The 12,077-nt window shown below is 44.9% G+C and overlaps 3 protein-coding genes across 3 annotated transcripts in view; 2 read left to right on the top strand and 1 right to left on the bottom strand.

The window, feature by feature from the left end:
* Positions 1 to 84: 84 nt before the first annotated feature.
* CENPS (centromere protein S) lies at positions 85 to 2,933 on the top strand. The gene is made up of 5 exons (XM_033007714.2): positions 85 to 399; positions 665 to 788; positions 1,121 to 1,154; positions 1,788 to 1,854; positions 2,507 to 2,933. Exons 1-5 carry the CDS (start codon positions 289 to 291, stop codon positions 2,660 to 2,662), a joined length of 492 nt encoding a protein of 163 aa, XP_032863605.1. The 5' UTR covers positions 85 to 288; the 3' UTR covers positions 2,663 to 2,933.
* A 4,125-nt stretch (positions 2,934 to 7,058) lies between these two features.
* Positions 7,059 to 11,562, bottom strand: DFFA (DNA fragmentation factor subunit alpha). Its single transcript, XM_042794221.1, has 6 exons — positions 10,939 to 11,562; positions 10,450 to 10,611; positions 10,203 to 10,333; positions 9,177 to 9,366; positions 8,647 to 8,801; positions 7,059 to 7,961 (listed from the first exon to the last, which is right to left on the bottom strand). Exons 1-6 carry the CDS (start codon positions 11,033 to 11,035, stop codon positions 7,758 to 7,760), a joined length of 939 nt encoding a protein of 312 aa, XP_042650155.1. The 5' UTR covers positions 11,036 to 11,562; the 3' UTR covers positions 7,059 to 7,757.
* An 86-nt stretch (positions 11,563 to 11,648) lies between these two features.
* PEX14 (peroxisomal biogenesis factor 14) overlaps positions 11,649 to 12,077 on the top strand; it is a 79,384-nt gene continuing 78,955 nt past the window's right edge. Inside the window, exon 1 of the mRNA XM_033007712.2 lies at positions 11,649 to 11,755. Within this exon, the coding sequence (XP_032863603.1) occupies positions 11,720 to 11,755 (36 nt within the window). The 5' untranslated portion in view covers positions 11,649 to 11,719. The remainder of the gene's footprint in view (positions 11,756 to 12,077) is intronic.

The following is a 12,077-nucleotide window of genomic DNA, read 5'->3' as shown; positions in this document are numbered from 1 at the left end:
TAACTCGCGGGAGAGGGATGAGCTTTCACGGTCCCGGTGCGTCCTGAACCCCGAAGTGGGGTGTTCGGACATGACGGGTGCTGTAATCACGGCTCGAAGCCGGGCCGTGCCCGCTGCGGGACATCGCTTTTCCTCGCCGGTAGAAAAGCGTCTTCAAACACCTTGTTTAGCAACAAGGCGGCGGAGAGGTCGAGGGGAACCGGGGCGGATTCCTCAGCCCGTTGCTGAGCTGGGCTGGAGTCTCCCCTGGAGCGGCCCCTTCCCCTCAGCGCTGCGGCGGCGCCCGACATGGCGGCGGCGCAGCTCCGCCCCTCCGCGCTGGGCGGGAAACCCGGCCGGGGCGCTGAGGGCCGCGCCATGGAGGCAGCGGGCGACGAGGAGCGGCTCCTGCTCGCCCAGGTAGGACGGGGCCCGCAGCCCCGGGCCCGCTCCTGCCGTGCGGGGCTGGTCCCCAGAGCCGCCGGGGGAGGGCCCGGCCGGGACAAGATGGAGCCGTGGCGGGCGGGTGTGGGGCGCTGGGTGATCGCCGTGGTGTTGTAGGGTGTGTTGGGGCCCGTAAACGGTCGCTTATGTTGCGTCATTTTAAAAAGTCGTGGTGATTTACGCAAGAGCTGGTATATCAGTCTGCGGAGAAGTGACCTGTCGCTGCCTTGGATCCTTTCAGAGGCTGAAGGCTGCGGTTCACTACACGGTTGGCTGCCTGTGTCAGGATGTTGCAGAAGACAAAGACGTGCAATTCAGCAAACAAACCATTGCAGCTATTTCGGAGATCACCTTCAGGCAATGTGGTACAGAAGTTTGCATATTATTTATTTGTTCAAGAGCAATTGCCAGTAGCACTGGAGCTAGGGGTTACTGCACTGTTTGCTTGCATAACATTTTTAAAAGTACAAGAGAGAGTGATTTTTCAGACCTGGAAAAAAGGTATTTAAATGTATGTGGAAGTAATGTGTGGGCCACCTGCCTGGGGAACGGAGTGACATATGATAACAAGTTATGGTTGCTTTTCATAACTAACTTGGATAATTTGCAGTTACACCTTTGTAACAGCTATAACTGCATTATGTGTCTCTTCCTATTCAGCATTTTAATATATGTGGTGTCTTTGTGTTTTCCCCAGATAACTTTGCAAAAGACCTTGAAATGTTTGCAAGGTAAGTATTGGAACACTTTACTTTTATAAAGGCTTTCTTTTTTGTGTTTAGCTCCAATAACTACATCATTTTAAAAATACACCTTGTAATTCAAGTTTTATAGGGTTCTTCTATTGGCTGATTAAATAGTGGCTGTGAAGTTCAGAAATAGATATTCCCTGTAGGTTCTTCGTGATCTTAGAAGTATGTTTATGTGGTACAAGTGATTGTTTAAATTAATGACTGTATATAATTGTCAAATGTGTTCATACACAGCAGTAATGGATGGTTTGTGAGTGACAGATGCTTACTAGCATGCCTGTGTTTCATCTTGTTGCTCCAAGGAAGGGAATGTTTTAAGGAGTCAAAACTTAACACAGTGATCTACTGGCAAGTAAGAGGGAACGGAACAGTGGTGCTTGAAGTTCTGGTTGCTAAATTCTGTTGGTTTTTCACAGGAAGCGTGGGAATTTAGATGTACCTGTACAAACTTTTAAAGTAGGTTTTTGTGTATTGTAGTTGGAAAAGATAGGTGTGTTTGGTTTACTGGGTCCCTATTAAGCCCTTTTAATTAGTGTTCTGAATTAGATGCTGTGTGGCCTCTTACAACCTATGTTGGCAAACACATTAAGGGGTATTTTTAATTTTATGCAGGCATGCAAAACGAAGCACAGTCACTACAGAAGACGTGAAGCTTTTGGCTAGAAGGAGCAATTCTTTGGTGAGATTCACTGTATTTTTATCTCACAACATTCTTAAACCAATTGGTTAATTCCTAGGGGCATTTGAATGAAGGCTATAGATGATGAAGCAACTGTTGCTTAAGAAATTTCACTGGCTTATAGGTGATGGATAGACACAATGTGCTGTGATTTTATTTTTAAATTTTCATCTTATTTTGCTTTATGACACTGTGCCTCACTATGGGAAAGCAGATCTGATAGCAGTTCAAGCAGCAATGTTCTGGTTGCAACAGGGCTGCTGGGGTTCCAAGAACAGACACACATTGCAGCACTGTCAATCTTGGAAGTAAATCACTTGGTTTTTGCCTGGTGTTGTGTTCCTTTGTTTTAGTGTAAGGTCAGGAACAGCCTGAGTCCACCTTGCAGTGCCATGTCTCCTAACGTTGATGTAGGGGTGATTCACATTACTGTATTCTCATGTTCTGATCTGTATGATATTCAGTGGATTTAAATTCACTAATCTGTTATGACATACCTGTAAATGCTTCCATGAAGAATACTTCCAATACTAATTTTGTCTGTCTTTTTTTGTAATAAGAATTTGCCATGTTAATTTCTCTTAAACATTTCTGATTTCTCATGAATAAATGAAGTTTCTCACTAGATAACCGATTAACTTATTGTTCTCAGCTAAAGTATATCACCCAGAAGAGTGAAGAGATCACATCAAATAACATGGAGCAAAAGGAGAAGAAGAAAAAGAAATCCAGTGCAGCTAAGGGAGGGGGAACTTCTGGCAAACAAGAAGCAGCTGTGACTGAAAGTGAAGATTCTAACATGGCATGATTTACCTTTAAAGTAATGTCTCTGGTCATTTTCTCTTATTATCCTAGAGGAACCAAAGTTAGCCTATGAGAGATTCCTCTTGCAGGTTAGCAACAGTAATGAATCTGTAGGGTTTTAGGTGAACATGATTAGTTGGATTTTTTTTGTTCCAAAAATGCAAGGTCTGTCAGAATTCAGTAAAGCTTACAGCCAAAATGCCTTAATTGCTCACAGAAAGGTTTCTTACTGTTATTAAAAAGAAAATCCTTTAAATAAAAAGTTTAAAGCGCAACATTCTCACTGACCATAATACCTCAGCATGTGTAGTTCCCTCCATGCTGCTACTTAGTTTCTCCAGGAATTGTTTGATTTCTTCCTTGCTTCCATTTTTGATACGTTTGCTTAGTTATTTTGAATAACTTGTTTTAATAGCCATATCTCTCACTTATTGTCTTGACAATTAAAACATGTTTTGTGTAATTTTTCACCAGTGATACTTCTGGTGTGCAAGCTTCACTTTCAGTAAGTTGCACGGTATTTCTAAATTTTGCAGTAGTAATACGGCTGGAGTGGCGTTCAGAAATGTCTCGCCATTGCCCTCTGGTGGAGTGACAGCGGCTCGCCGAACGCTGGTGGTAGAAAAGCAGATTTAAAGACATAAAGGTATTAGTTATAGCTAAGTGAAGTGAGAAGGCTGCTTAAGCTACTGCCTGGGCAGCAAGAATATACCTGCCAAGGATAGTCTAAAATATGCAGCAAAAGAGGAAAAACTTAAACACTGTTTATCTTGGTCAGCCCCTGAGTCATGAGACAAACTCTTTCTTGAAGTCACTTGTTCCTTCCTGAAGGATACAGTTTAGGGCATTTCCCCAAAACCAAGTTGAAAGTCATCAGGTTCTCATTTTAGTAAGACTCATACCTTAAATATGACCTCAAGATAAAGAAGATTCCAGATGACAGAATATTTTTGATCATCCTTGTGAAGTTAAAGGTATAACCTTGTTCCTTGTTTAAAACCCTTCTCTTGAAAGAGTACACTTTATGGACTAGAGTCACTCAGCTACACCTGACACAATGGAAAAAGAGTAATGCTCTGGACTCCTGACATGTCCTCTCTTTCATTCTTGGTCTATATTTAAGCTATTAAACAGTAGTGGATAGGGGAAAAACATCTTTTGTAGGCTGTAAGTATCCCATATTGATCAAATAAAATCAAGTGCTACAATGTAGATGAAAATAGGAATGGCATGAATCCTATCTCTGGCTCTAGATAGGAAATTCGACACAATGGCACTTTACCATCCCTTTCCCCTACCCCAGGCTGTTCTACTTTCAGGGATGAGAGTTATCTGTTAGAATTCTTCTACTGACTGATGTAGACTAGGTAGATAATAAACCAACAGTTCTGTAAGCAACAGGAAATCTGTCTTCATGGCACACCAGTGCTTACATTACTCAGTTTTCATATTGCCTTTTTTTTTTTTTCTGAATGACACTATACATTACACTTGTGAGGTTCATGAGGCTTTATTTACCTTAATGTACCTTGATCATCAACCCAATCCCACAGGAGAGGCAAAAGATTTTTCTTGGTGCTTTAAGGGATAAATTATTAATGCAGTGTTGAAGACCATTAACTGAAGATACTCATTCATGGCACATCTATTCCTGAAGAAGGGGTCTGTTACTGGATAGGTTTGTCTACTTGAATGTATTAAAGACTTTAACTCAAGGCTTTGATGTTCTAAAATTTTTACCCTGAAAAAAGTGTAATGGCAGCCATCCTATGTTTTTACACATCTTTTGGCTGTTTTTTAGATCTTCCATACTGTATCCCTCCTTCCTGAACACCTGTACAAAATCTGTCCTCGTGAATCATGGCCAGGTCATTCACCCTGTTCAAAAGTTAAAGCTTGTTAAATATTACAGGAATAAGACCAAGGAAATGCTAATTTTTGCATAAAGTGTCTGTGCAGCTTAAATAAGCTGAAGTGAATCAAACACCTCATGTCTACAAAATGTAGATGTAATGTAAGGCTAAATTAGATTACAGAGCATGTTTTAGGTGGACAGTTTCTCCTGATTTACAGGGGTAAGATAAGCAAAAAATTATCTAGTATCTTAGCCTCTGATTCACTGCCTTGTCTCTAAAGAAGCAACTTCTGTAGGGGTCTGGTTGTCAACATGTGCAGTTCTATTTGATTTGTTTCTATTGTTTATCCTATTCCTTTCTTGAGTAGAAAATTGGGATTTATTTCACAGGACTCCTAGGTGTTTAGAAGCAGCAAGCATTTTGATACCGTAGTAGCTATCTTTTCAAGAGGAAGGCCTAGTGGATGTTTATTACACAGCTTACCTGATTTTTTTTTTTTTTTAAGGTAATTAAGACCAACATGTCAGGAAGGGAAGTAATATGTCTCAAAGTTTGTTAGCTCTGATGTTGTCTGCTGTCCTCAGCTAAAATCTCCTGTTACTTCCTCTCCAAACACACATGCATATGCACTAGTGGTATGCAGAAGGTGCTGGCCAATAGCTAAGGATTGTTTCCTGAAAAGCTTTGTGATTATTTGCTGTGGAAATACTGGATCTGGCAGCAGCTCTTTGTTATCACCAACAGGAAATTCTAGCTACAAACTTTCAGAATATAATGATCTAAAGATGTATAGTAAAGTCTACGCTAAAAAAAAAAATACATATATATATATATACTGATTATTGTTAGGTTTTAAAATCTCATTAAACTGAGATGTTTTAGCAGTTTTCATCTTTGATTGCACTACTGAAGGAGGCTCAAGAAGCAATACATAAACTTGACCACTAAAAAAGGATTTTTTTTAATAGAAATTACAGGATGATATGCGGCATTGAAGTCTCTTAGTAGTTAATAGCTTCTATTTTTCACGGAGCTTCTATTTTTCATCCTTTTGAAGGATGTTGACTATAATAGAGCTTTAAAGAGAGTTAAGTATTACATACCTTCTCTTTTTGCAAATATAGTCAATATTAGTGTTAAACTGCCAGCTCAGCTTTAGGCTAAGAGTATAACTGCAGCTCCCATCAGATTATGAAAGTCTGATTGTTAGATTAGAACAGAACAATTAAAACTAACAGTTTATATCATACTATGCTAGGTCTAGTTAATAATTTGAATTCTGTAACATAACAACTGCAACATTTAATAATATATAGGCAACTAAAGGGCTCTAACCTTGGTAACAGAAAAAAAGAAAAAGCAGCAATGAAATCCCTCCGTTTGTTTTTTTCCTTAAGGCTAGATTGGAAGGACCATCACTGCCTTCCTACAAGAATGATCAGCATGGTCTCTGTGACTCCATCTTAGTGTTTGCCTGGAAGTAGGTGAGTTAAATATTCCTAATACACACAGGATTGAAGCAAAGGTGTTATCTGCTATTTTAAGTGGATGTAAAAAAGCCACAGGTAAAACCCTTAATTCCTCTTGTACAGCATGAGCAGCATTTCTATGGCCAAGTTGAGCTTGAAAAAAGAAAAAGCATTGCAGCTGTGAGCAAGACTGAAAAATTGGTTTATAATAAGAGTAGTAATGACAAGTTGAGACACAAGCTCACAGAAGCAACTTGCTGACAGCCAGTCTACTCAATGCATGCTATTGCAATTGGTAGCCAGTGTAACTAGCTTTGAGTGCAACAGAGCATACTTCAAAAATTCTGTTAATGCACTGCCATAAATGTTATTTCAGAAAGACTTGAATGTAAAAAGCTTGTAACTATTTAAAGCAGCAGGAAACCTTTTTACCTGCCATGGCCTATAATGTTACAAGCCAGAAGTGTGATTGTGAGGAACAGTTACTTGCCCTAGCAAAACAGACTGACCAAAAAGTTGACTGAAAGCTTCCCCCCTAAGTCCAGTCAGTTCCCATATGGGTAGCTTCATCTAAAGTTACCCTAAGGATTTTTGCTTACCTCCTCAAAGGCACTAAACTGTTTAGGATATTTATTAGTTACAGTGGTAGTCAAACTTTGAGTATGCCATATTTCAACTTGAATGTCTATATGCCGTGGGTTCATCTGAAAGCCTGCTTAGGAATACTTATCAGTTGGTATCCTGTACCATTTCAGGTTATGTTAATTCAGATGGTTTTGCATGACACTAGAAAACATTTGTACCTAACTAGAAGTTTCAGCTCACTTTTCAGATTTTTTTCATATGCATCTTCTGTTCTCACAACAGCAAAACAGATTGTGCCAGGTGAGAGTTCTGGTGCAGTGTCACCAATATGAACATGCATTCTACCTCCATACTTTGGATAGGTTAAATACTGAGTACTTCTGCATTTAATTTCTTCTTCCTCTATTCTTAAGATAATAGTGTACTTATCAGCATACTCTTTAATTGTAGCAGCTGGTGGGGATATCAAAACTAGTCCAACAGTAAGGTAAAATGGTTTTAATGGTAATAGAAAAAAAGACTTTAACAAATTTAAAAATAAGACAGTTAATACAAAAGCATCATGATATTACACTAATGATTAGGAGAGTAAGTATTTCTACCTTTCCTGTGTGTTACAAGTTAGTGCTTACACTGCACCCAAGAAGCAGGAGCTCCTTAGAGAAAAAACACAGAAGTTAAAGGACTTTGAATTTACTTTAACTGATGAAATTAGTGTGAGAATTCAAGTTCGTAAATCCCAGGCTTGAGCTTAAAGCCAGACAGCAGCTGGCTAACCCCTCTTCCCTGTTCATGAACTGCGCCTCCAAGTGTCTTCTGGAGGTCTTCCATCCTTCACGCTGAAAATGGAGAGTGGGCAAAGTAAGCAAACTGCCTGGGGCTTCAGAAGCTAGATCCATCATTATCAGCTGGAAGCTTCTGGCTCCCAACCAGGTATTCAAAGCTGACCCCTTACATGCTGTGCTTAGCAATGACATTGTTCTAGTATTCTGCAAAACATTCAAATCCCTTTGGTTACACATGATTTGAATCATCACAGGAGTATAAGCCTCAGGACAATGTCCAGATTTTAGTTGTCTATAGCCACACCACAGTATGACCAGCAAACTATGGCTCCCGGGATAGATCTTTACTTGTACTGATTCTAAAGAAAAAAAAATAAGGAAAAATTGCAAGCAGCACTTCAGTCTTATTTCTTGCGTTTTGAACCAAGCCAGTCTCCCCAGGGTAGCGTTTTCTTGCCCTTTGACGTGCTCCTCAAGGAATGCAAAGTCTGCACTTGCTGTAGACGCTTGGAGAGCTCCTGCTCACAGGCTTGCTGCAGAGCATCAGCTTTCTGCTTGTCCCATCTTAGAGCCGAGGCCAGGGCTTGTGTGTCTTCTTTCAAGACCAGCTGTAGCAAGACAGATTTCCAAGTCTTTCTTACTGATGCTCTTCCACCACTAACCCCCCTGCCCAGATTAAGAACAGCAGTAATGAGACACCTGTGTAATATTGCCAATTTGGTATTGAGGATGTTCCCAGCTTTTTCAATATTCTACCAACACTTAGAGCTTGAAGCTATACTCAGATGTTGAAAGGAACAGAAAGCAGTTACTTAGTTTCTACAACAGGGAAAAGCAAGAGGAGCAAGTTCATAGCATTAGAAAGAACACACCTTCTAGTGTTCAAAGTTTACCTAGACCTTCCTTTCCAAGCTATGGGTTTATGTACAGTTTTCCAAAATAATGAGGTTTTGATTTGGGATGTATAAAAGAAATCTAGCTAGATCCATCTGCATACAGAAAACCCTAACTTGCTGATAAGACAGCTGAAGCACTGTACGACTATGATTTGGCAGAGATCAAAACCAAAATCATTTTGTGCCTTTTCAGAGGACAGAGTAGAGTACTTGGAATAGTGTCAGCTGGCTATTACAGAGGAGCTCCAAGCAGGGGGTAGCATTGCCGAGGAAGAGAAATAGATTAAATCTCACCACATTGACATTAGAGCCTCCAGAAGCAAGGACAGCTTCCCCTATAACCTCCTTCTCCAGAGGGAGAGACTTGCCAGAATATGGTTATGTCATTCTCACCCACCTCTAGATCTTGACTGTCCAAGCAGAGCTCTGGGGCAGGTTTCTCTTTCAGAGCAGCAAGGATCTGGTCACTGAGCGCCGTTCTGGCTGAAGGGCCTGTACTGCTGGTACCTGTGTCAACCACATCCATCTCCTTTCTTGGTATAGTCTCAGATTCTGAAAAATAGCAGAATCATTACAGCCTGTGACAAACACAGCACAGGAAAAATGACCTGGATTGCTGTGATGTTTTTGAGATTAATAAAAGATACATTCTATCTAGGTGCATCCTCTGACTCAAGAATACATGATCTAAGCTTTTCTCCCAGTATTCTACCTGCAGACATTGTGAGAAATGTGACACAGCAGTGAGAGGACTCCTGCTCTCTCTCAGTCAAAGAATTCTTACACTATACCAGCTGTTACATCAAGCACATTAACAGCTGCTAAGTGAATGACTCACTCCAGTCCTTCACTCTGTCTTATTTATTCTACTCAACTACTTCAAGCATTTCTGAAAAGCTCCTTCTCTAGCATCCTAATGCTCCCTACCTGCTACTTTGCTTAAGATACTGTCTTCGTTTTTCAAGGCCTCTAGGTAGAGTTCCAGTAGCTGTCTTGACTGGCGTTCTTCTTCTCGTCTGTCCAGCACCTGCTGCAGGGTGTCCTGCAATACCTGGATTTTGGTTTGACTTTGGGCAAGTTCTTCTGCCAGGTCTGAACGTGGTACATCAATCAGCACCTTAAAACAGTGAGAGTGCTCCTGTTACACAGCCTGCCTGGGTAACTCACTCCATCACACCCACCCCAGAACAAACAGCAAACCTCCTGCATGACAGAGCCTCTGCCTTCAGGAAACCCGGCGTTTTTCACGAGGTTTCTTGTCATAGCAAGTCAGCCTAGTTATGAGAGGCTGTAGTGGCACTCCACCAGCCAGCATTCTTTACCAGAAGCCAAAAGGCACCCAGGAAGGTGTGAAATCATGTGCATTTTTAACAGAAACCCTGACAACTCGTGTCAATCAAAGTACTACTTCTTAAGAGCGCATGGGAATACACAACAGAAAGCTGAGAGCCTGGCACTCGGGAAGCTGCACATTGCAGGAGGACAAGGGGCAGTTACCACCATGCCTCACCACGTACAAAGTGGTGTTAAGCAGTCAAATATTTGAATCAATCAGCTCTGGAAAGTGACAGCAGTTCTTCAAACCCCTCTGGAGCAGAGACATGGAATGCTGCTCAGCCTTCCCTTTTGACACATTACACAGGTTTTAAGAAAGAAGCCCACTTCTGCTGCAGTTTGGCCAAATCTTGACTTTTTGTCCTCCCACTGCCAGAACTGGAAAGACATGCTGTGAGGGACAGTCAGTGATTCAAAGCATCCTCCCCAGACACTTGTGAGTGTTTCCCCTCAGGGGGAAATCTGACTCTGGAAATCTGACTCTAGCACGGCAGCCCAACAACTGCAGCTGAATTAAGCTTAAGATCTTGTTTACTTAATTCTGTTCTCTGCCATCTACTGAGCTGAATGGATGATAGGCAAAGCCAAGGACAGGAGTTAGAGGTTTCCCCACTGTACCTGGAGGTCATCTTCAGACATCAGGATGATATTAGACAGGTCATCCCTCAGTTGCCTGGCCAGCTGCTTCCACTTCTCTGCAGCACTATCCACTTCATCCACAGACTCTGAGAGCCAGGACGTTCCACTGTCTGACACAAGAAGCATCAGTTTCACGGGTCATTCCTGATCCACCCGAGACAGCCTAATTTCACTAGGTGTATTCCAAACACCCCTCCCTTTCCTTGCTCCCTCATCCTCAGAGTACCTGAACTTTTGCCGGACCATTTCTCATTCTTGGCCAGTGCCACAAACTTGGTGTCAGATGGCAAACACAAAAAGTAATCTTCGTCATCCACAATGGTGCCATCTTCTGCCAGTACTAAGGTGATGGGCTGCATGGCCTTGTCAATTGCCAGAATGGCACTAGCTGCAGAACGGGGGGAAAAAAAATACCCGATGAAATAATATATGTGACAGACGCACTGCCCTTTTATTTCACCCATCACGAAAGTCAAGCAACTCTTAGTAATTTAGGCTAGCGCCCAGGACCTGTCTCCACACAGTTCCGCACGTCACCTAATTTTTTTAGCCCATACTCACAGGTTTCCCCTCCAGAAATCAATATTCTTGATGCAAACCGTGGCGTACCCGTTTCCGGGACGCTGATTTCCCCCTTCCCCCCCCCCAGGACCCGCCGCCTCCTGCACAGGGCGGCCGGGCTCGGCGGGTCCCCGCTGCTTTCCCTGCCCCTCACCCTTGTCGCGCAGCTCCCGAAGGCAAGAGGCGGCCACGCCGTGCTGCTGCCGCCCGTCCCGCCGCCGCAGCAGGCAGCGCTTCAGCCGCGCCGCCATGGCCGCCCGCGGCGGTGAAACCGGCGCCCGAACGCGGGAAAGGCTCCTCGGGGCGGGGGTGTTGAGCGCAGCCTACGGGCGCTTCCCCTCAGCGTTTCGGCCGTCGAGAAGGGCTCTCCGCGCTGGCAGCCGCTTGTGAAACAAAGGAGCAGGGCGAGCGTGCCGCCGTGCGTTCGGACGATGCGCTCCCTCACAGCCAGGCGTGCTGCCTGGGAAAGGATACACGGGAGAAATCCAGGCACGCAGGGTGGGCTGCCGGCCCTACAGAAATCGAGCCCGTTCTTTAAGAAGCCGTAAAATAGCCGTGCGCCATAGCCAGCCCCACAGCTGCAACGCCGGAGCTGCGCACGGCGGCCCGGCCGCACCGCCCGGGTCTTTTCAATGGCTTTTCCTCGGCAAGGAGGACTGTCCTGCCATGCAAGCTTGGGCACTTGCAACCCACAGAGCCTCGCAGTCCGCGGCTCGCTCTCCGCAGCCCTGCCCTGTCCCGTCGAGAGGGCGGCTGAGCCCGGAAACTCATGGCAGTTGTGGTTCTCCCCTCCTCTTCCCCGCCCCCCGGGGCGCATCGGTGCCCCGGCATTCGACTGGCTCTGCCTGCAGCGCCAGCCGGCGGGGTTGGGGTGCGGAACGGCGGGTGAGGGCGTTCCATCGGTTGGGCGGGATGGATTAGCCGGGTCTGGGAAGATGGCCTCCTCGGAGCAAGCGGAGCAGCCCAGCCAGGTGAACGGGGCCGGCGCTCTGCCCGCCTGGCGCGGGCCGGGGGGTGGCGAGGGGCAGGCCGGGCCGGACCGGGCAGAGTGGGGCGAGCCCGCCACCGTGGCGGGATGAGCTGGTGAGGGAGGGCGCCGTGCCTCGGCCTCCCGCCCCATCCCCCCCCGCCGCCTCCCGCTCCCCTTCCCCGCCCCGCGCGCCGCCCCCGCACCTGTCGTAACGGCCGCTGGCGCGCGCGGCGGCGCGGGGCGGGGGACGGTGGTGACGGTGGCTCGAGCCGCCTCAGCCCCCGCCGGGCCCTGAGGGAGCGGCGGCACCGGCTCCCGGAGGT

Source organism: Tyto alba, unplaced genomic scaffold (assembly GCF_018691265.1).
Source record: "Tyto alba isolate M040663 unplaced genomic scaffold, T.alba_DEE_v4.0 Super-Scaffold_20000042, whole genome shotgun sequence".
Classification (NCBI taxonomy): Eukaryota; Metazoa; Chordata; class Aves; order Strigiformes; family Tytonidae; genus Tyto; species Tyto alba.
This window is presented reverse-complemented; position numbering and strand designations above follow the sequence as displayed.